Below are 23,482 nucleotides of genomic sequence, written 5' to 3' on the forward strand. Positions count from 1 at the left end.
TGTATGGTTCCATTTAAACAATGAGTTCAAATGCAGTTTTCAAGTGTACCGCCGCACCTACGAAAAAAGTAACTGCGCAGGATGATAGAGTTTATTAAACAGTGCAAAATTTTCCTCTACGATTTTGTTCTATCTGCACTTGGAACCAGGGGGGCCAAGCTTCCCTCTTACGAAAGTTGAAGCAGAGTTTGTAGCGCCTCCTACCAATGAGGTGCGTACTAAACTGTGAATGTGTGAATTGGTGTGAATCGGGACGTATGTGTATGTGTATACGTGTAATGCACCGTTTACTTTAAAACCTGTCCACGGATCGTCGCGCCAGCGACACGTATGCAGCAGATAGAAGGATAAACATTGAAATTGAATATTTCTTCTTTTCTTAGGAAAAGAAAATATATTCAATTTCTTTGTATATCCTTCTATCTGCTGCATACGCGTCACTGACGCGACAATCCATGGTCAGACAGCCTTAGAAAGGGTAAACCAGGGAAAGTGAGGACACTTCCTCGTGTCTGCGCCAAACATTTCTAAATGACGACGGTCGTCATGGTAACATTTCACCAACGTCGAAAGGTTGTGTTGCGTGCTCACTGATACACGTAGGTATGCGTGTGTGATGTACCTAGCGCCTCCTACCAATGCGGTGCTAACTAAACGGGAAAACTTCAGCCAAACAAAGACGGCTTGGTCCCCCTGGGCCAGCCCGGCCCTCTGAAGGTTAACCGAGGCATGATAGCGAGCTTGTGATGGCAACAATTAGCTGGACGCTGGTAGCGAGTCATCAACTACTGAAATTTTCAAGTTTCCTATTATTCATTGCATCTTCATGAAAGTGGTATCAATAGATTCCAGAGATTTTTCTAATCGGAATGAGTCCAGCGCTACACGTTATTCGGATTGTTTCTAATGCCCATACAGCACATTTCGTTACAGGAACGTTGCAGCAACCTTGCGATGTTGCATGGTTGTAGCGTAATATTACTGTAACGTTGCCGTGCAATATTGCACAGGGCGAACATAGGAATATTTTGCAGAATGTAGAAATTATTCCACTTGAATATCATTAAAAATCAATCCAATAGCAGTACTAGCACCGTGTTTCGACTTATTTTCATTCGAAAACTTTGAGGAATCCATTGCCAACACTTTTATAAAGATGCATTGGGATAATACATAGTGCTGGTCAGGCATTAGGGATTACAGTGATCAGACAGTAGCGCAGAGTCATTATTAGTCAGCCCCATAGACATATATAGACGGAGCAGAAGCTGGGGCTATCGGCGAGGGGAGCGGTAGGCTTGGAAGTGAAAAGGCAGACATGAATTTTAAAAAGAGCATTAAATACAGTGTCAAATAAACAGTTTGCAAAAGTTTTTTACAACTATGGTTAAAAAAAAATGATAAAAGAAGAATTAAGTAAACGTAAAATATTTTAAATTATCCATCATTAAGAGGGAGTAATTTTTCCCCATTTTCCGGTGCAAATTGCATTCCGATATCTTTTATAATTCAAAAGTTATACGAAAAAGGCCCCAAATTCTTCAACCCGGGCCGGGAAATTCCAAATAGCTCTTTGCGACGTTAATTTGAAAGAGACCATCCTAAAATTTTCGAAGCTCTGGAATTACTGCTGTCCAGCGGTCGCTGGCAGCTCTCCGACCGCCGGGCCGGTGCATGGTGTAGTGGAATGCGTCCGTGAAGCGCTGTTGCCATTTTACGTGTTCGCGCGAGCGCGGGTTGCGAGATAAAATGCTAACCCTGTATTAGATAATTAGGTGATATTAGATCGACGTTATCGAAGGAGTCGGTTGGTAGTAAAGGTGTTGAACAGTATAGAGACAAAAAGTGTAGAGGCAGATGGAGTAAAGGCAGACAGAATAGAAACAGAAGATGCCGATATAGACGGCGTACAGTCGAACAGAGTAGAAACAGCCGGAGTAGAATCAAACAGCGTAGAAGCGAAAGATACGTTCACATTGTTTCCCTTATTACCGAACGTAATATTTCGCGTTAATTCGTAATGCTAATGTACAACGCAGATGCCAAAGTATACATTAAAAGTCAGGTTTATTCTATATCTCATCTGTGATATTGCATAGTCCTGCTTTTAATGGGAATAGCTTTAAGATTATGCTTATACATTCTTCGAAAAGAATTTTGTAAACTATATTTATTTAGTTCAAACGTTCTATGTGAAATGATTTTATATTATCCATACTACTTCCGATTAGTTTTAACATAAAGCAAATGAGCGAAGGAGCGATGAATGGATAATTTAAAACGAGATATTGAAAGAAGCGAAAAGACGTATTTCTATTATTGTCTTCCTTTTATCCTTACATTAATAAAACGTTAAAGGATAAAATATGTAATATATTTGATGAATCTTTTGATGTTGGTGTGATGCAGATTTCAGATTCCGGTGTCTATACCTCTCAGCTCTTCTTTCGCTGTAACATTCGCGAAACCTTGATACTTAATAGGATAAGCTAATTGATTTCCTTTGTTCCAGGTATAGAGTTCCTAAAAGGAGAAAAAATTCAATTGGATATTTGCAAAACCATACCTTGATTTACTAAATTAGAAAAGGTTTACTTTTGTTTTATGGTTATAGCTCACTGCTGTAGTTTTATGGTAAGGATTTGTGAATGACAAATGAACGGGTATCGTAACATTTTTATAGAGATCGAAAGCCAATCTGAAAAAATTCGGAACATTAAGCAATTGAACTTTTCAAAGTTTTAGCAACTGCTGCGCGTCCTTCTTTCTTTGTAAACACATCGCTACCGTATTTTCATTGTTTCTTCAGTGACACTATGAACAGCATAAAGTACTCCTCCAGCAATAAACATTTCTCCAAATTTATGATTGTCGATACTAATATTCCATGCATACTGAATACTCATCTTATTCGCGTCCATTTTCATTACCACTGTATTATTCGACGGTAATCCATATATTATCCATAAGCCTATTATCAAAAGCAATCCAAAAGAAGATTTATCAATTTCGTTGCTAGGGAAGGTATTATTTAAAAAATAATTCGCGGTATAATTACCATTTTCATCGACATTAAAATCAACATAATTAAAGTTATGGTTCGGCGTGTAAAGATAATTTCTTGTGTTGACAAGTAATCCCGGAAGATATAACTCGCACCTCGAGGACTCTTTATCGCACCTTTGGTCAGAGGCTGATTGAAGATTGAAGCGATAAATAGACGATCGATTTATTGGATTGTAAAAAAAAGATCTATTATATACTATGTGCCCATTCCCCTATAAATGGACGAAATATAATGGAAGATTTCAATTTGAAAGTAGAAAAAGACACAAATCATTAAATAATACCTGAAATGGATAAGGTAACGTAATGGGATATGAACTAGCATTTTTAAAGTGGTCCTTTGATTTGTACTCGTAAATATAAGAGGTATCATTCTTTCGGGTAACCCATAGTTTATCATGATAGCCATCCGATCTTGAAGACGCATCGTGCATCCAACTGCCATAATGATCATCCATCGTGCCTTTTAAAACAGGTTTCCCTAATGCTTCTATTACGCCGTCTGCAGAATCGAATAAAGTAACAAGTTTGACAAGTCATCTACGTATTCAAACCGGGGGAAAATGGACCTAGTGATCCTCCAGGGAGTGATCGGTATAACCGCAGCCATTTTGGAGCAAAACCGGAAATAACATAACCTAAACGTTTATCTATCTCTTTCTATCAGTATTTCTCTCTGTCTTACTTTTTTACAGTTTCTTTCTCTGTCTGCATCCGCTTTTGCTCCAAATAGCGGCAACCAATCAGCGACGATACACGTTGTTCCGATCACTGCCTAGATTATCACTAAATGGACCCTACTTTACCTGCTAATCGCGGCGGAAGTCCAGTAAAATTGACGTTTCTGAGCGGCTGGACATTTAAATATTCGGCGACGTCTGTAAAGGTACATCTTAAAACAGGGCAAGCCGCGCAAGTTTCGTGCGGCGCGCAAAGCTCTTCTAAATCGACGTGTTGTGGTGCAGGCTCTCCATACGTAACATGTTGCTGCTTTGCTATCTTTAATCTTTCCATACTTTTCATGTCATCTGAAATTGTTTGGTGGAAATTTTAATGAAATAATTATTCAAAAAGTATAACCATCAAGATGGCTGAGAACATTAAAATATCCGACCATAGACTATAAATGTGCCTTTAGTGGTATCGATGTCATTTTTAGCAACGCAGTGATAGGTACCGTGATCATCCAAAGTTATTCTCGCAATCTTCAAGCGCATTTTAAGCTAGAAATCATTTAAAAATCTGTAAAGACGAATAAATTTGTCAACTAATATTATCGTATATTACCTTATACGCGTCTCTTCTATCGTAAACTTCTAGTCTGTATTTATTAGACATTTGAAGGCGACCACCGTCCCCGCGTTCCCAGTAAACATTCGGCTCTGGAAACGCCTCGACCTCGCATATCAGCGTTGCGGTACTCTGACTGCGTACAAGAATCATTTGACTGCGTATTCGAATGAAAGGCGGAACTGAAAAATAATACTTCCTCTGTCTCAAATCAAAGATAAAAAAAATACAGACACGCGTGTATAAAAATAACACTTACATTTAACTTGAAGCTTGAACCTTTTAAAGGCTCTTGGAGGAACCCCATTGTCAGCGACGCAGGTATATTCTCCCATGTGTTCTCTATTCACAACGCTGATGTTAAATGTATGCCCAATAACAGACGTCACTGTTTAATAAATTACATACTTATCAAATAATATGCTAAACTATTAAAATTCAATAATTGCTGAATTTTATTATAAGAATTTGTATTCGAAAGTACAGTGTCAGCATTTTATCTTGCAACCCGCGCTCGCGCGAGCACGTAAAATGGCAACAACGCCTCACGGACGCATTCCACTACAACCATGCACCGGCCCGGCGTTCGGAGAGCTGCCAGCGGCCGCTGGACAGCAGTGATGCCCGAGCTTCGAAAATTTTAGGATAGTCTTTTTCAAATTAACGTCGTAAAGAGCTATGTATTCGGTTGAAGAATTTTTTGTTAATGTCAGTTTTTTGAAACGCCATTATTGTGGCTTTTACACGCAGGTGGCGAAAAATCTCTCCGTACAGGGGTATAGCACCGCGGTCAACCCTGTCGTAGCTAAAGTTTTTGAAATTGAGACGGGTACGAGACCAGTCGACATTGTTTTCAAACCTCATTACAGTGATCTGGGGTGCGAGTGGTAAACCGATCATAAAAGCGGAGCGCGCGGCTCGATTACCTGGGCCGGGAAATTCCGCACAGCTCTTTGCGACGTTAATTTGGAAGAGACCATCCTAAAATTCTCGAAGCTCGGGCATCACTGCCAGTGGCAGCTCTCCGAACGCCGGGCCGGTGCATGGTTGTAGCGGAATACCTCCGTGAGGCGCTGTTGCCATTTTACCTGTTCGCGCGAGCGCGGATTACAAGATAAAATGCTGACCCTGTACAAGCATTGTGTTTTCTATTACCATGCCAAGACCCTACAGGAATCACAGCACCATCGACTCTGGACCACTGAATGACAGGTTGCGGTTTTCCACTCGATGCACATTTCAGTCGTACATTGGTTCCCTCGTGAACAGAAATTATTTCTGTAGAATTTAACGTGGCTGGTGACATTCTATCGTCTGAAAAGTTCCAACAGGAAAATGTTGTTTCACCAGATAAGAGTTTTGACAGTACCATTGTTTAAAAGGTCTTACCCAAAATGGTAGGAGGAATCAGTAAATCATGTACATTATAGTCATTCATGTTCATCTTCCAGGCTGTTATCCCTGGTCTGCCATCCTGTCCGGATAAGCCTTGTTTACCGGAGGGACCCATTTCTCCTAAAGTTGTTTACATCAGCACCGTATCTCTTTTTCATCCATGCGCAATTAGAATGAGGGAATTTGAAATAAGTTTAAGTTACCGCGCGGTCCAGGTGGTCCTTGTGGTCCCATTTGACCCGGCCTTCCTAAAAAAAAACAGTCGATATAAAAAGCTTTAAATTCATAAAGTAATAATCCCATCAAAAACATTTCATGTACAAAATTTAGCCAAGTCTCGTGACTCTTTACCCATAAAAAATTGGGAGATCTCATGTAGAACCGAGTCTAGTGCTCTCATTAATTCTGACACTTTCATTCACAAATCACTCCAAGTTTACATCTTTTGTTGAAGAACATTTTGTGACTTGGCAATTTTGAGCGAGCAGCCCGAAATCCCCGCAGAGAAAACGCGGATCACTACAGAAAATCCCCCCGGACGTCCCCAAACGCCCTAAAAAAAGAGGACAAATCCGGGGAAACCCGGACGGATGGCAGCCCTACTTTTACGTAATATTTTTTTAACCTTTCATATATCTTTTTTCGGTAAACGGGTGGGAGTATTTTTTCAAATTTTTTAGCGGACACCTGAGGGCTAAGAGGAACGTGCCTATCAAAATGCATGCTTATGGATTCGTGGTTCCAGAGAAATCGACTTTCTTTCATAAATTGTTAGTGAAGAAGATTTTTCCAGATTTTTTAATTTTTTCTTTCTTTGTATCCCAAACACTACCTTTCAGCCAAAGTTCAAGTTTCTAGGGCTGCGAGAAGTGTCTGATTGTTGATGATCGGTCAGTGTCGAAACAACGAAACTTTGAGTTCAAATATCTTATGAACTAGAAAAGATAGAAATGTGAAATTTCGAGCTTTAGTTCCGTTTGCAAAGTACTCTGGATAAATAGAAGTTTCAGGTTTCTGGGTAACTTCAGCACAAAGATATAGGGGGGTGAAAAGTACGCTGAGTTGCTTCCAGAAAAGAGTGCTACAGCTGTGCTTGCCCGACACGGCTCGGCGGGGACACTGCCGTGCCCGCAGATACGCGGTACGTACCATCTGTTCCATTCCGTCCAGGCCGACCAGGAGATCCATTTACACCTGGTTTACCATTTACTCCCGGTAGACCGTCCAAACCGCTACGTCCAGGAATTCCATCCAGACCAGGTTCGCCCGGTACACCGTCTCTTCCATCAAAACCAGGAGGTCCTACGTCACCTTTTGCTCCACGAGGTCCTGGAGGACCAGTTAAACCTGGACTTCCCGGCGCTCCCGGTAGCCCTGGTGGACAGTATTTCATTGAAGATCGACAAAAGTTTTCAATCGCGTCCACCTAAAACACGCAATGGCTATCAATAAAATTGGGCTGCACTACGGTATGACCCAACCACCGTATTGAACCGAAATTTTGAGGGGTTGGGCGGAAGGGGGAGAGAACCTCTAATATAAAATTTTAGCTGCGGGTATTTGTTAGTTTCTGAGATATTAATAAAAAACTTTCGGCATAATACATTGAAATCTACCGACAGTGGCTCTCAACCATAATCGTACGCTCTTTAAAATCGCATAACATTTTTAAAATTGGTCCAAACGACTTGAGTTTTTTTGAGAAGCTAGAAGGATTAGTTTGCTAAATGTTTCATCGTTTTGAAAAAAATGCAATTGGCCGAAGTAGCAAAAAAAAAAAAAATAGTAAAGGTCGTTTTTTCAACTTTTTTTGTGAGCCTGTAATGAAAATTCAAAAAACCTGTTTGTAGATTGAAGTAAGTTGTATACGTGCCTAAAATTTCATGAAAATCGGTTAACGTTGCTCTGAGCTATAAACGCTTAAAGATCGCAGAATAAGGTTGAGAAATATCCATGGCTAAAAGTTTACATTACAGGTCCCCCCTCCCTCCCGCCCAACACCTCGAAATTTCGGTTCATTCCGGTGGTCGGGTCATACCGTAGTATATCCTAAAATCATACACATATTCACGCTCTTTAATAATTTTAGAAGAATAGTAAGAAAATGAACCTGCACACGAGTATCCGCATTTAGCCAAACCCAATCGTGCCCCATAGGTGTAATAGGGGAGGACGCCAAACCTGGCATCGCTACGGGAGGCGAGGTCACCTTTTTAGACTCTTTTACCATATCTTTTTCCTCCCAAATCTGAAATACAAGAAATGCAAAATACAAGATATAACTTTTCATACACGGTATATAAACGACATATACTCCAGATGTATCCGAGACTTTATTATCTTCCGCCATAGGCAGCGCACTGCTTCTCTTTCGCCGTATTAATTTCTCAGCCTCTAAAATATCCTGTTTTCGCACGATACGAATGTCCGACTCCACGTCTACTACGTAATTGTAAAGGTAAATAGATGTTAAAAACTGCACCACGAATTGAATCAAGATAAGGAGAAAAAGGCTCCATGGCTGCAGCATCCATTGGACTGATTTTATTGAAGACTTCCTTTCCATGATCGTTATTTACTCCGTGTCCCTGAAAATCAATTAGTTTGTCGTTTATTGCTTTCGCGGGAAGAACAATGTTTCAACACTCACCGAAGAGAGGTTTTGTGTCCCTAAAGAGATCAATATCCCTAATACATCAAACGAGAGGGGAGAGCGCATAGATTCAAGTTGGTTGATTGGTTACTATCAAGTAATTTAACGGAGTACTGTACGTCTGTAACGTGTACCTATGCTAGTTCGATCGTTCAGGGATCATGAATTAGGATGACGATGCATTAAAGAGAATAAAGTACATTTGAGCTTACATAAATTGCGAGCATTTTTTTTTATTTAAAGTGTCATTATAATACTGGTCATTGTATTTCCAAAGGCTTAAATAATTTTTCGAATATTTGACGAATATACAACGAAAGAACTGTTCCTTGATAAATAATAAGTTATTCCCTAATAATTGCCACGGATATAGTAAATAGAAAATAGTCTCTTCTCATTACTGCAATGTAAACGTACGCATCTAAAGAATCTGACACTTTAGCCGGCAACCGGTGTTATCACACCGCTCATTACGCATGCGCGCATTACTTGCTCGTTCTTTCATGTTGCAAAAACAGAAACGCATACACTAGGCGCCAGAATCGGCTTCCCTTAGGAAGTTTGGCAACGTTGCATGTCACTAGGCACAACTCAGCGGTTCTAGTGACATGCAACGTTGCCAAATTTCCGAAGGGAAGCCGGTTCTGGCGCCTAGTGTACATACATATCGCGGCTTATATGCATGTAGTTTCTAATTTTAGATCAGCATGGCAGCAAATTTAAAAGGATTAAGGGCTCCCACAGACCGACGCAAATAGTCGCGGCGGCAGCGGATCCGCCGCGGTTCTGCCGCGGCTTATGGGCAGCCTTATTAGTCCAGTGAAATTAGACGGAAATCCGCCCAATCTACGGAATAATTCCCACCAAGCTAAAGTTTGGTATGGGCCTTTATTTGGTCGTTTTAAACAATATGTCAAAAGTCCCCATTGACCCGACCGCCGCTAAAAATTTTACAGAGAGTTGAAAAAAATAACGGGTTTTTCGCGAATATCTCATTATCTAGCAGTTTTACGACAAAAATAGTTATTATACAATTTATAGCTTAGGAAATTCTCTACAAAGAAGGTGCTGTGAGTTTTTTTGTAGGAGTAATCATTTTCGTGTATGTCGGGTTACCACGTTTCAACCCCCATACTTTTTATAAGAATAGATCTCGAACCCGGAAATTTAAAAATTATGAAACTCTATAAATATATAGGGGATGTCCTCCTGAGTACAACGCAATTTTGTTTGCTGCCCAAATTCACTACAACAGGGTGCAATAGACCCCCGTTTTTTTTGTTTTGTATTATTACTGGCAAACTGTATGATAGAAAAAAAATGTTCAGGAAAAAGTTACTTCTTTTAATTAGGACTATCATTTGGTAAATTATAGTTCTTACAGTTCTTATGGTTCGCGAGTTATAACACAAAATCGAAAAAAAACGGATTTTCAGGGGTGTAAGAACAGAATTACATATTTGTAAAGCGCGCCAAGCGACAAGGCGTTCGCCGTGGAGCGTCTGGCCGAAAATAGACGATCGAGGTAGGCCTCCGTCCGCAGTCGACTCGTCGAATAAAGTAGTTGTTGCTAACTAGCAGAACGAACGACACGTCTACGTTTTATTAACCTTCCCCGATTCCCTTACAGGGGTCCATTTCACCCCCCTAGAGTGAATTTGGGCAGTAAACAAAATTACGTTGTACTCAGGAGGCCATTCCCTACATATTTACAGAGTTTCATAATTTTTTGAATTTCCGGGTTCGAGATCTTCCCTTGTTAAAAATATGGGGTTGAAACTTGGTAACCCAACGTACATGAAAATGGTTACTCCTACGAAAAAAACTCATACAACCTTTTTTGTAGAGAATTTCCTAAGCTATAAATTGTGTAGTAACTATTTTGTCGCAAAACTGTTAGATAACGAGATATTCGCGAAAAACCGTTATTATTTTTCTCAACCCTCTGGAAAATTTTTAGAGGGTGAAAACGGACAAATAAAAGCACACACCAAAATATAGCTTGGTGGGAATTATTCCGAAGACAGATATCCTAATTTCACTGGACTATATCTGATCCGCCGCGGTTCAGCAGTTTTTTTATCCGTGGCTGCTTATGGGCAGCCTAAAGGCTGATTCAGACACGTCGACCAATTTAGTCGAGTAGCGAGTAATTTAGTACTTTTTCGTGTGTGAACACTAATATTTAGTCAAGTAGTTTAGTAGAACAATGCTAAATTACTAAATTACTCGCTAATCGACTAAATTGCTCGACGTGTCTGAATCAGCCTTTAGGCCCGTTGCAGACGAGCGGTTTGCGACAGTTTGCCGCTGCGTTCATTCGCGATGAAGCAATACGTGCGTCCGCCAAAACGAACGCAAACATACCTACCGCTTAGTAGCCGCAAAACTTAGCGTCCCGTGTGAACTGCCTAAATTTATGTTCTGCTAAAGGTGCGTCTCCACCAGCGTTCGCGAACTGTTCACGAACAGTATGAGAATTAAATTTCCTGTTCGCGAACTGTTCGCTGGTGAGGACGCACCTTTACACGAGCAATGGTTATAAAAAGTTTGCGAACAACTTGCGAGCATTGTTTGTGAACAGTGTTCAGTAACTGTTCGCTTGTGAGGACCCACCTTAAAACGCGCGCGGAAGAATGCCGCGGCGGCAAACTGCCGCAAACCGCTCGTCTGTACCGGGCCTTAAGGCTCCCACAGACCAACGCGAATATTCGCAGCGCGGAGCGGATCCGACGCGGATCAGATAAAGGCTCTCCCCAAACCGGCGTGAAGCGCATCCGCCGCGGATCAGATAACACTGCCCATAAGCCACCACGTATAAAAAAAACTGCTGCCTTATCTGATCCGGATATTCGCATTCGTTTGGGGGAGCCTTAAGGCTGCCCATAAGCAGCCACGTATAAAAAACTGCTGAACCACGTCGGATCCGCTCCGCGCCGCGAATATTCGCGTTGGTCTGTGGGAGCCCTTATAGGCCGTCGCCCATTACGCTGCAGCGAACGGCGGCGACCACAGCGAAATGTTCGTCGCCGCTGTTCTGTCTTATGAGCGATGCGTGGTCGCCGCGCGTCGGCCTAGTGGGCGACGACCTTATATGATCCGATTGCATAGAAATAACTAATAGAAGTATTTAGTGCTTCACTTATTAGAATTTGGTGTATTTTGAGAAAATAATCCCCTTCATATTAAACATCTCTGCATTTTATGAAATAAAGTCCGCGGTAGGCGTCTGCCTGTTGTTCGGGCTAATCTCCAGAACCAATGGACGAATTGCGATGCGGTTTTCAGTTTTATATAGTAATTCTCGGGGAAAGTCTGGGCGTATCAAACATTAACCTATGATAAAACTAAGTCGAGCAGTGATGATTTTAGTGGAGCATTCCTCGAGGTCGATCGCAGTCGCATCGCAGTCCGTCCAGTGGTTCTCGGGATTAGTCCGACCAAACAGACGGCTACCGGAGACTTTATTTTATACTATGCAGAGATACATATAACAAGCCCGGAAACGCCGGGTACTTTAAGCTAGTTAAATATAAAAATAATAATAATTTTGTTCAACACCTGCATGAAAATGGGTGTTTTTTTTTGCGCCTGCTGAGCGGGAGCAAACTGACCAATTTCAGACTAATTCGCGTTTTCCAATTTTCTCCCAAGGGAAAAAGACTTTACGCGCACGCGTATTCGCAATTTTTTACTCTGCTCCCAAGGAAACTGGAGTTTGGCGTTACCCTGTTGTATGAAGATGCATTTGGTTCGACTAATCGTTATCGATCATGGTTATTTTTTTGCGAATCGCTCAGCAGGCTATCAAAAGCACACCTTTCATGCAGGTGTTGAAAAAAGTATTGTGCGTGGCAAGGGAGAGACGCGGTTTTGCCTCGCGTGAAATGCTTCACGCTCGTCGAAATCGCTTTCTTCTCTCCCTTGTCACGCAATGTACTATTGTATTCACATAAATATACAAACGTAATACGTATTTATAAATTCGATGAATCTTTCCATCGAAAGTATTGCCGATACTAAAGTCATTTCTTCATCTTCTCTCACAGTCTTTTTCATTAAGTAACGCTATTTCTATACTGTTACCACTATTTTCTGTACTTATTTCCACGTTGTAAGTATTAGCCTATGAAAAGAAACAGTTCATGAAAATCTTTACAAAGTTTGAGATCGATATAGAGTATGATAAATCTGAAAATACCAGTTGCAACGAGGCTAAGAAATATCTGGCTACTTCGCAGGCAGGTTTGTCGCGAACCACATTGTCGAAATTACTCCTCTTTTGATCCAGGGCTTGCAAACTTTCTATTATGCGAGTTGCATAATCGCGAATTCGAAACGTAGGCCTGACTTCAGCCTCGGATAATTTCTCTTGTAAGGAAGCGTGCCATTTAGCTACAGTCTGGTCTAATTCCGTTGTAACGTCAGATTCTTTACAGATCTCCTTCATTTTATCCTCGATTAATGCCTGATAATCTGGCAATGAATAGGTCAAATCGGTATCTGAAATTGGCGTCTCTTGTTCATCGTTTTGTAAATTAGGGGGTTCTTCACTAATCTCGGGGGAATTGTCACGAATCGTTAATGGCAGTTCTACATCAGTAGGTGAAGAGCTTCTGCTCATTACATCATCGGTATTATTTTCAACCAAATCGTTTTGGTTTTCGGGAATACGAAAACCCAGTAAATCGGCAGCAACATCTGTCACAGCTTCGCATCGGGAAGTATCATTTTCTTTTTCCGTGCCGTTCAAGCACTCGTCAAAATTTTTCATAAAATCTTCCAATTCCTCTGGAAAAACGACGAGGCATACTTTAAAACTTCAGAATATCATTTTAAGACATCATCTGACTCGGTTGAACTTACGTTTACGCAAACTTTTAAACTTCTGTTTTGCTTGCGTAATGAAATCTCCTTCCTTTCTTGACGATTTAGCTTCACGTAAAACAAGCCTTGTTAAACACTCCGGTTTCCGCATTTTTGATGAACGCTTTCGTTTTTTCTAAAAGCAAAGAAATCATATACAAGGTGCTCAAAGTCGGTTATATCTAACTTTAAGGGCATACAGTATTTATTAAAAGAAACAAAAAATGATTCATGAACATGGGTCGAAAAATCATTTGTTTCGAAGTTGTAAAAGGTTTCATTTAGTAGAATGATACATATGTACTTCTGCAACTAATGTTCGAGATGTTCGCCATTCTTTTCAAAGCACAGTTGACAAAAAGAGATGTTAAATAAAAATTCCTAATAATACCAGGGACCTGGAACGAAATGTTTTTTCGTTTTGGTTCAGCTCCGATAATAATAATTTCATTTCGGTTAATATCGTTCCTGCTGAAAAATATTTCGTTTCCATTAGAACGAAAAACAAATTTTGTTCCGAACCGGTTACTTCATTTATAAAAAAAACTCGTATAAACTTATTTTAACAATTTTATTGCCTTTGGTACTTATATTATAAAATACTAGCGTCCCCCATCTCGGTTTCGCCCAAGATATTAGCGTGACTAATTCATGTTTATTAGAATTAATATCTTTTAAGGAAATTAAGTGTTTTGAAAAAAGCTTGATTTCTTCGTAATATTTCGGAGAAGATAACATTCTTGGTACAGTGATTTTCTGACATTAGGATGAATTGTTGCGCATCACCTGCCCGATCAATGATGGCAAATATTATCCATCGCTCCTATTTGAACTTCTTCTAAGTTAACATACCTAGTTAATTCCTGAATCATAATTCAATGCAAACCTTCCGGTAACATACACTCTTATAAGTCCAGGATTTACCAGCGCACCTTAATATATAAAGCCAAAAGTGTTTGTCGCCTAAAAATATTCGAACGGTAAACCTCAGAGGTAACGAAATTTGTTCCAGCTCATTTTATACCTACCTAATGCAGATGAACGTGGCTATTTCCACCAAAAGGATAAATAAATAAAAAACAATTTTTTTATAAAATCAGAATCTAAATTTCGGGTGAAGCTGAGTAGTAAAAGCTAGTATTGCATATGTCGAGCAGGAGTGGATGGATCTGGACAAATTTGATCGCACCCGCGACATAGTAGCATCCGCACATAAATCTACTACAGCAATTTATAGCCGTACGATCATTCTAAACATATATCTCCGCGGTAATCCACTTCTCTAGCGAGAAAGCGCGCGAAAAACTTTGCCATCTGGTGGTGACATCACGGTACTGCGGGCGAGGTATAGCGCGGGCCGAATATGCGCATGCGCGCGCGAAGTATACTGTCATATACACGGGTCACGTGGTCTGCAAAACAGCCGTACACATGAAATGTTTACACATAAATTACATGTTAATAACGCGTTTCTGAGACATGCTACATAGCCTATGTCCATCCTAGAGTATGCAGGAATAACGTGTTAAAATTTGAGGAAGATCGGTTCAATAGGTCTTGAGTTTTGCGCGAACATAAAAATCGGCTCTCTATATAATAGTATAGATAGATTATACGTTATAGTTATGTATTATAGAATATTATATATTATATCTTATGAAAAAAATTTAGAGTTTTGAAGCTTTCGGTTGCAAGCCGTGTCCACGAGTACAAGACTCCCAACTCCTCTCCCAGCACCGCTGTCAGCCCTATCAGGGTTCAGACTCCTTTTTTTGCCGGCGACTTTTTTACCGACACGAAACATGATGAAAATAAGGGGCGCGCTTAATTTAATTTTTTTAACCTGAAGTGTACAGAACATTATTAGTCGGAATTTTTATTTCGGTTATATCGTTTTCACTCCTGCAACAGGGTTAAGAATTTCGTTTCGTTCCTGTTCCGGAAAAATATTTCGTTCTTTTCGTTTCTGTTCCGTTCCGGGTCCCTGAATAATACTATTCATATGTTTACCTGCGATCATTTAGATAATGTAGATGGCAGTTGCGTGTAAGCATAAGAATCACATGTGTGTGTATTATTGTGTTTACTTTAGAGGAACTGATAGAGCATTACTCGCTGGCTTTTAAGTAGATATACAACCATTCTGTTACCGCTAGATAGACGAAAGCGTTTCATAATTCAGAAATAGATCATTTTTGGACCCACGTTCGTTAAACATTTCTTGTTCGTCTTAAATGAATACTATGGAAATGTTAAAAACAATCATACATACGTACCGAGCCAAATTTTGTTTCCAAAAGAGAGATATATTCTGGAAGCTTCAGAATGGATGAATTATTAGAGAAAACTTTTTTTATTCCTTGAACAAATGGCATTGGTTTCCAGTCGCACTCATTTAAATCATCTACGTAACATATTGACGTTTTTGTCGTTCGATTCCTAATAAAAATATCAATATATTTGATATTTATAACTGACTTAATGCCACGAATTTCAGAATTGGTACAAATATTTTTTTTAAAAGATACCCTCTTTTCCGCATGCCAAGGATTCCTTCAGTTTGCTGCTGATCTTCCTTAGAAATATGATTCTGTTGCTTGTAATCATTACCTTCGAATGTTTCTGTAACTTTATTATTCTTTTGACATTCGCCTTTAACTTCATTTTTCTGCACTGAACTTTCGCTTTCATACTTTTTTTCAGTTTGACTAATTTCTTTAGGATTCTGAAGCAAGATGTTCGTATCATGAATATCTGCCGAATCTTGCACCAAATTATTTTCAACATGCTCCTTGGAGAAATGTTTCTCAGCAATTAATCGCTGTAATGTGCTGGCATCGTCAAAGAGAATATCATGGTCATTGCTTATTGCACTTTCTTTTTCAGCAATTATCGACTCGTTTGTAAGGGCGACTCCCTCCGCTTGTGAAGAAAAATTATGTTCTTCCTCAAATTCTTCACGATTGGATGTGACAGACTCATTGTCATTCGGCGAGGTAGCTGAATGATACCCGGAGGTTCCAGTGCCGGGAGTTTTTGGTTCCGAGTATAAAGATAAAGAATTTCTTCCTTTCTGAACACGAGAGCCGAGCACACAAGTAAAGTCACACGGTGTTAATTCATCCACCAACATACCATCTGTATTTACAGCCTGATTACACCTTGAAATTAAAAATAAGCTATAGTAAAAGAAACGAAATAAAATATATTTTTGGTAAACTTGCCGATGAACAACATTCCCCTTTAGACTTTTTGACGCTCGGCCTTAGTTTCGGAGATATTAATAAAAAACTTTCGGCATAATATATTGAAAGCTACCTCCTCACCGATATCAATGACCTTGACATATGTTGCCAAAAACATATGAAAATCTTTCGGTATAAATTGAAATCTGTTTCACAGCCGACGGTATTAGTGTTGGTTGGGGCTAGATGGGGCGGGGAGCGCACGCCCGCTCGCGGGCGCGTAAAGCATGGTAGCGAACCGATGTGAGTATGTGTTAAACTCGGTAATTCTAGAGTGAAGTAAAGTTTTTTGCGAATATCTCGCAAACCAAAGCCGACCGCCAAAAAGTTTAAAGGGAAATGTTCAGAATGATGACCTTGACAACAATAGCGATATTGACCTCATCGCGCGATACTTGTAACCGCAGTCTCATTTTGAACATCCCCAAACTCACATCGGTTCGCTACCATGCTTTACGCGCCCGCGAGCGGGCGCGCGCCCCCCGCCGTGATCTAACCCCAATCAATACCAACTCTCTTAAACACCAACTTCCTCTTGTATGCTGATGATTTGAAATTGTTCAGAATTATCCGGGGAGGCGAGGATGCTCTCAGTATGCAGGATGATTTAGTAAGATTGGAGCAACGGTGTGGGATGAATAGGATGCAGCTGCACACGGCAAAGTGTGTTGTGCTTAGCGCCTCTCGTGCAAGGTCGTGTGTGAAATACCCCTATTACTTAAATAATGTGCTGCTTAGGGAATTATCTGAGGTAATCGATCATGGAGTCTGCATAACACCCAGCTGTGACTTCAGGCCTCATTATGCGCGCTGTACTAATACGGCCATGAGAACCGTAGGTTTTATCTCCAGGTTTGCTAGACATTTTAGAAACATTGAAACCCTAAAACTTTTATACGTTGCCCTTGTCAGGCCCCAGGTCGAATATGCATCGGTCATTTGGAGTCCTGGGCATGCAAAATTTATAAAATCAATAGAAAGGGTGCAGCATAGGTTTTTGAGGTTCGCCTCACGTACTCTGGGCAATCCTATGGATAGAACCGACCATGATTATCGCCCTGCACTTGCATCCCTTAAGTTAGCCACTCTTGAGGATCGAAGGCATATTGTGGACATGATATTTCTCTACGAGATTATTAATGGCCTTATAAGTTCTCCTGATTTGCTGATCTTGGTTATGTTTAATGCTCCGGTGAGGAACTTGCGGTCTAGGCCCCTCTGTCTCGAGGCTATCGAACTATCGGCATTATGCGTGCGACCCTGTTAATAGAGCGATGATTATTGCCAACCAATATTTCAACTGTATGGACCCCTTTCTGGGCTCCCTTAATTCTTTTAGGATGCTACTATACAGGCATGTTATGGACCTACACGTTGTTACTTAGTTTATCATTTTAGGTATAAGTAGTATGCTCACTTATGGATTAATTATTACTTAGTAGTGCTCAGACTCTGTGCATTGAACTTGTCTTCTTTTTCTTTTGTATACCATGGGAATTCCCGTTTAATAAAAATAATAAAAATAATAATAATAATAATAAAAAAAAATAATAATAATAAAAATAATAATAATAATACCATCGGCTATGAAACAGTCGACGGCGACGAGAAGATGGCTGTGTTAGTAACGTCTGTATAGGTAGATTTCAATGCATTACAGGGGTGAATTTGTGATTTTCGGGAGGGTGGGCGCAGGAGCGAATCCAAAATTTTCTTGAGGAGGGACCTCAAGAAAAGCCGATAAACCAGGGACCTTTCCTGATAATATTTTCCTGCTAAATGAAAGTGTTTTTCTTTGTATCAATTTGTCATATTTTCTCTGATATTGCTAAGTTAAAATAAGTATTTTGCAAATTTAAATAAGTATTTTTCCCTTGAGGGAGGGGCGCCTCCTCCCCACCCCTCTGAAACCGCCACTGATGCATTATGCTGAAAGTTTATATCAATATCTCTGAAACTAACAAATACCTGAAGCTAAAATTTTATATAAGAGGTCCTCCTCCCCTCTTTATCGAAAGAAGGACAAATGTTACACGCCACCGTGTGATGCTTCTGTCGCGCGAAGTCGTGTCCACTGTCAACATCACCCATGCATTTGTTCCTTCTCTACGATCTATTCTTAGAAGACATATTTATCTGCGCTGTATAAATGTACTTTATTGTCCTGAGTCACGTAGTATTTGAAAAATCTGTCGTGTAGGCACACCTTAGAAAAAGGTATCTGTTAAACTCGGTAGTTCTAGTGTTAAGTAAAGTTTTTTGCGAATATCTCTTAAACCAAAGCCGACCGCCAAAAAGTTTATAGGGAAATATTGTTCAGAATGACGACTTTGACAACATATGTGACGGTCACCGAAATCGGCGGGGGCCCAGTTCATCGGCAAGTGTACCATATTTTTACTTACCGAAAATCGTATTTATTTCCAATAATTTCCCCTAAAACATCATACATTTGAATCGGTATACACAATTGGCCCATATTGCTTTGAGTAAACCGGTGACTTAATAATTTCACTTTCTTTTGTGCCTCGAAGCGATTTTTCTGGTCAATATTTTTCCCAATGTCCTGTTCTAAGTCAATGATAACAAAGTTTTCAAAATCAACATAAGCTTTCTTAGAAGCCTTTTTCTCTTTGCATGTAGATGTTTTTACTTCCCCTTCCCTATTCAAAATATAAATGAATTAACGACTATAAAGCTTATATTCCATCAGGATGGGACGTAAATTATGATGCACTTGAACGCATGATTCTATTTATATAAATGTAAATAAAGCATTTGGAATAAAATTGGTAAGAGGTATCTTTGAGAAAATGTATTTTACAGATCCATTATACAATTTAAATGAATAATATACTGTTTTATTTCTACATTCTTATTTTGTTTGCTTCTTACTACGTTAAACATTAGTGATGTGTATATTAATTGTTACAAATGAAAGGAGTAAGTGAAAGTACCCGGGCACTTTCATTCTGTAATTTTAAAAAATGAATTATCCAACAAATAAATTTTGTCAAGCATTTTTCATTTATTTTCGCAGGGATAACATTAGTTTACAGTAATTTCTTTATGTAGACTCCGCTATGAAATTCTTATGTAAGGTGGTCCTCTAAACTCAAAAATCGACATGAGACGAAATCCTATGGATACGTTTTCGAGATATCGTCCGATGAAATATTTTGGTAATTTTTTAAGAAGATGACTCGACGTTTTTGGCCATATCTCGCGTTAGTGTTGACCGATTTGATCGGGACGACTGTTAAATAAAAGATAATCAAATTGCATACAACTTTTTCCTACAGTGTTTTCCAATCGGACCAATAGTTTAGGCGGAATCGAGCGAAACTTAAGAAAAATGTAATGTTTTGGGGCCGAAATTGAAATCGAAAATTCACTACATAGCCTGGAAGACATAGAAATTATTATGTCACGTCCAGTTTCTTATTTTTTACATAGATTGCGCACCTTTACGAAGAAAACAAGCCCAATCTGAGCAAAATCCATGTACAAATAAGGAAGTTATGGGCGATAGAGCGGGAGTGCCTATTTTCAACTTTTTCCCTATTTTTCCATTTCTTCGTGTTTCTTCGCAAATTTCGTATTTGTCTTCAATGAAAACAAATTTAAATGTATTTTATTTTTGAAAAGCAATTTTGGCTCTTTCTGTTTCTTTTGCCCGCATTGAGATCAGTTTCTCTTACAAAGAACCAGTCGTAGTCACCCATCATTGGCTCATCCCAAAATCCTTGGTACCGTCTCTCAATTCTTTTCATCTGCTGATGTAATCTCTCGCCATGTTCATCGCTTACAACACCCAGATTTGGTGTGATGAAATCCAAATGCGAGTTCAGGAAATGTAAAAAGCATGTTACAACAGAAGATCAATACAAATGATATTATTACAAACAGCACTACATACCGATTTTCTTATTGTTCTTGAGCAAATCATTTATGATTTCCACAAAGTCTGGACTTTTATTGTTGCCAAGAAAGCCAGCGACGACCAATCGAAACGAATTGAATTCGGCAGCTTCATTTCGCGATAAATGCAATTCAACTTGCTCACTTTCCAGCAACTTTTTGATCTGCGGCCCATCAAAAACGACTTCTTCTTGATCTTGGCGTCGGAAAGTTTCAGGAAAATGGTGTTCAAATATATGAATGCATTACCTGTTTGTAATAATTTCATATGTATCGATCATCTGCTGTAACATGCTTTTTACTTCTTTATTCTCTCAATATGGGCGTTAAGATGTCTTTGAAGATCCATTTCCTCCACTCGCATTTGGATTTCTTCCCACCAAATCTTGGTGTGGTAAGCGATGAACATGGCGAGAGATTTCATCAGCAGATGAAAAGAATTGAAAGATGGTACCAAGGATTTTGAGATGAGCCAATGATGGGTGACTACGACTGGTTCTTTGTAAGAGAAACTGATCTCAATGCAGGCAAAAGAAACAGAAAGAGCCAAAATTGCTTTTCAAAAATAAAATACATTTAAATTTGTTTTCATTGAAGACAAATACGAAATTTGCCAAGAAACAGGAAGAAATGCAAAAATAGGGAAAAAGTAGAAAATAGGCACTCCCGCTCTATCGCCCATAACTTCCTTATTTGTGCATGGATTTTGCTCAGATTGGGCTTGTTTTCTTCGTAAAGGTGCGCACTCTACGTAGAAAATAAGAAACTGGAATTTTCGATTTCAATTTCGGCCCCAAAACATTACATTTTTTTTTAAGTTTCGCTCGATTCCGTCTAAACTATTGGTTGGATTGGAAAACACTGTAGGAAAGAGTTGTAGGCAATTTGATTATCTTTTATTTAAGAGTTGTCCCGATCAAATCGGTCAACTCTAACACGAGATATGGCCAAAAACGTTGGGTCGTCTTCCTAAAAAATTACCAAAATATTCATCGGGCAATATCTCGAAAACGTATCCATAGGATTTCGTCTCATGTCGATTTTTGAGTTTAGGGGACCACCTTACATAAGAATTGCATAGTAGAGTCTCGATCGAAAATAATTTTTTGGATTTTGCAAACTAGTGTAATTATTCGTAATTCCTTTTTCTTAATTCCATTATCCTGCACCAGAAATTATGCCAGATCTTAGATTTAAGATCAATACTTACTCGTAGTCGAAGAATGCTTGCTTCAGGATTCCTATCTCGCTAACGAGACGTTCGATTCTCCGCACATATACATTCGTGGAATTCTGAAGAACAAGCGCCGCTTCCCCAAAATTTACGCTACACGGCTCTTCTAATAATGCGTAATATTCTTCTAGGATCTAAAACACAAGACAACAGCGTTCTTTTTGCAGTCAGTTATAATGATTCTAAAGTAACCTACCTGAGACAGTGGAAACTTCCAATCAGCGAGATCCTTTGCCGGCTGCATAAGTTGTACACTAATGTCCTGTAGTGTAACCATTTCGAAGACTAAATGTACTTATCCCTTTGAAGAATATTCTAGTTGCGGGAAGCACGGTTTGGTTTAAATCTTTTCGCAAATATTAATAATAACGGAGTAAATGTTATTATGATGAACCCTATCAGCGGTTCTATTTAATTTATCGGTTATAAAAAGGCAGATATGATATTTATACATAATCACGTGTTATCGTTTACAAACGAGTTTTGCATGATATTTCCCGCGACACATGTTTTCTTAATTCCAAGAGCTTCAGCTACTTGGTTGTAATCATACAAAGTAAATAGTGTAAATATGTACATGTATGTACATATGTGTTGTGTATCCAGTATATCATCGATCATAAAGTATGAAGATTGAAGATAGTATTAGATTCTAATCGCGCTGAATGAGAATGTATTGCAAATGAAATTCGGTCAAGATGGCGTCTGAGCAATACGATCAGGGCTCCACCTTGACCGAGTTTCATTTACAACACATTCTCATTATTTAAAACTTAAGGGGGCATTCTACCCAAAAATTCGATTTTGTTTTATTTTATAATAGTTTAGGGTTTCGAAAATATGTCCATAAAATATTAAGGTGAAATTCGTAGAACTCAGAGTTATAGGGGTTTAAGTCCGCAGCATGGCACGCAATCATTCCCTCAACCCTTGTATCTAAAGAGGCTATGGGCGCAGTCGCTACTTATTCTTAAGCAAATGCTTAAGCATGCGGCATCCTCTGCTAACCTAGTAGCTAATAAAGGATGCCGAATGCTTAAGCATTTGCTTAAGAATAAGTAGCGACTGAGAATACCGCCCTAATTGTATATTATTCTTAAGTATTAAATATGAATTGCATAGTTTTACACGATATATATTTTAAATTTACGTCAATATTTATATCTGTCATACAATTTTATATTTTATTATACGTGTACTTTTATTGCATTTAATAAAATTGTTTTCATATTTATATTTAATGTGTTTTTATCTTTAACTTAATCAGTTCATTATCTATTTTCTTCTTTTGGGCCATATATACATTTCCTTTTGTTTTATGTACGTTTATTTTTTATAACATCTTTTATTTAAAATAATAATTTCCAATTTTCACAGATGCACTCATTCGTTACGTATATCTCCCTTTATTACCGTTCAAATTTACCGCTGTAAAGTGAGAATCTTACTTCAGATTAAAATGGCGCCGGGATCTTCAAGTCGGTACACGGTTTTAACGCGGCTATCCAGTAGTCATATAGAGATCAGTGTATGTTTACTATAGGCTGATTCAGACACGTCGAGTAATTTAGTCGAGTAGCAAGTAACTTAGTAATTTTCCGTGTGTGGACGCTATAATTTAGTCACGTAGTTTAGTAAAACAATGGTAAATTACTACATTACTCGCTACTCGACTAAATTACTAGACGTGTCTGTTCCGGCCTTATAAGATATTATTACTGTTGCGGAGCCGGCTGGGAATTCTGACTATTTATGGGAATCTCGATGTGGACCGGTGTCCGTGGAACCTAAAAGGGTTCTGTTCGCGAATCG

At 39.2% G+C, this 23,482-nt stretch overlaps 2 protein-coding genes and 1 long non-coding RNA gene across 3 annotated transcripts in view; 1 reads left to right on the forward strand and 2 right to left on the reverse strand.

Moving 5' to 3' along the window:
* Nucleotides 1–1,323: 1,323 nt before the first annotated feature.
* On the reverse strand, nucleotides 1,324–8,541 carry LOC143368620 (uncharacterized). The gene is made up of 16 exons (XM_076811540.1): nucleotides 8,402–8,541; nucleotides 8,066–8,339; nucleotides 7,862–7,999; nucleotides 6,901–7,177; nucleotides 5,955–5,999; nucleotides 5,746–5,871; nucleotides 5,512–5,670; nucleotides 4,616–4,744; nucleotides 4,354–4,538; nucleotides 4,181–4,289; nucleotides 3,873–4,094; nucleotides 3,351–3,568; nucleotides 3,059–3,278; nucleotides 2,788–2,971; nucleotides 2,596–2,698; nucleotides 1,324–2,523 (listed from the first exon to the last, which is right to left on the reverse strand). Exons 2-16 carry the CDS (start codon nucleotides 8,315–8,317, stop codon nucleotides 2,413–2,415), a joined length of 2,478 nt encoding a protein of 825 aa, XP_076667655.1. The 5' UTR covers nucleotides 8,318–8,339; nucleotides 8,402–8,541; the 3' UTR covers nucleotides 1,324–2,412.
* The window catches only part of LOC143368637 (uncharacterized), a 62,716-nt gene continuing 42,979 nt past the window's right edge, over nucleotides 3,746–23,482 (forward strand). Inside the window, exons 1-2 of the long non-coding RNA XR_013085269.1 lie at nucleotides 3,746–3,827; nucleotides 18,111–18,154. This is a non-coding gene — a long non-coding RNA (uncharacterized LOC143368637). The remainder of the gene's footprint in view (nucleotides 3,828–18,110; nucleotides 18,155–23,482) is intronic.
* Nucleotides 8,602–22,227, reverse strand: LOC143368621 (uncharacterized). The gene is made up of 9 exons (XM_076811541.1): nucleotides 21,867–22,227; nucleotides 21,647–21,804; nucleotides 18,921–19,178; nucleotides 15,799–16,431; nucleotides 15,547–15,709; nucleotides 13,271–13,406; nucleotides 12,606–13,195; nucleotides 12,357–12,530; nucleotides 8,602–11,965 (listed from the first exon to the last, which is right to left on the reverse strand). The coding sequence occupies exons 1-8, from the start codon at nucleotides 21,945–21,947 to the stop codon at nucleotides 12,438–12,440; spliced, it is 2,112 nt and encodes a 703-aa protein (XP_076667656.1). The 5' UTR covers nucleotides 21,948–22,227; the 3' UTR covers nucleotides 8,602–11,965; nucleotides 12,357–12,437.

The sequence above is a fragment of the Andrena cerasifolii genome, chromosome 4 (assembly GCF_050908995.1).
Source record: "Andrena cerasifolii isolate SP2316 chromosome 4, iyAndCera1_principal, whole genome shotgun sequence".
In the NCBI taxonomy this organism is placed as follows: Eukaryota; Metazoa; Arthropoda; class Insecta; order Hymenoptera; family Andrenidae; genus Andrena; species Andrena cerasifolii.

What these genes read in the sequence shown, in the direction of transcription:
- LOC143368620 (XM_076811540.1), bottom strand. Translation starts at nt 8,317, where the DNA reads ATGGAAAGGAAGTCTTCAATAAAATCAGTCCAATGGATGCTGCAGCCA. An exon ending in ATGCGGATACTCGTGTGCAG is followed by an intron (nt 7,178 to 7,861) that starts GTTCATTTTCTT and finishes TGCGTGTTTTAG; the next exon opens with GTGGACGCGATTGAAAACTT. An exon ending in GCTATAACCATAAAACAAAA is followed by an intron (nt 2,524 to 2,595) that starts GTAAACCTTTTC and finishes TTCTCCTTTTAG; the next exon opens with GAACTCTATACCTGGAACAA.
- LOC143368621 (XM_076811541.1), bottom strand. Translation starts at nt 21,947, where the DNA reads ATGGTTACACTACAGGACATTAGTGTACAACTTATGCAGCCGGCAAAG. An exon ending in GTTTAAAAGTTTGCGTAAAC is followed by an intron (nt 13,196 to 13,270) that starts GTAAGTTCAACC and finishes TCGTTTTTCCAG; the next exon opens with AGGAATTGGAAGATTTTATG. An exon ending in TCTTAGCCTCGTTGCAACTG is followed by an intron (nt 12,531 to 12,605) that starts GTATTTTCAGAT and finishes TTCTTTTCATAG; the next exon opens with GCTAATACTTACAACGTGGA.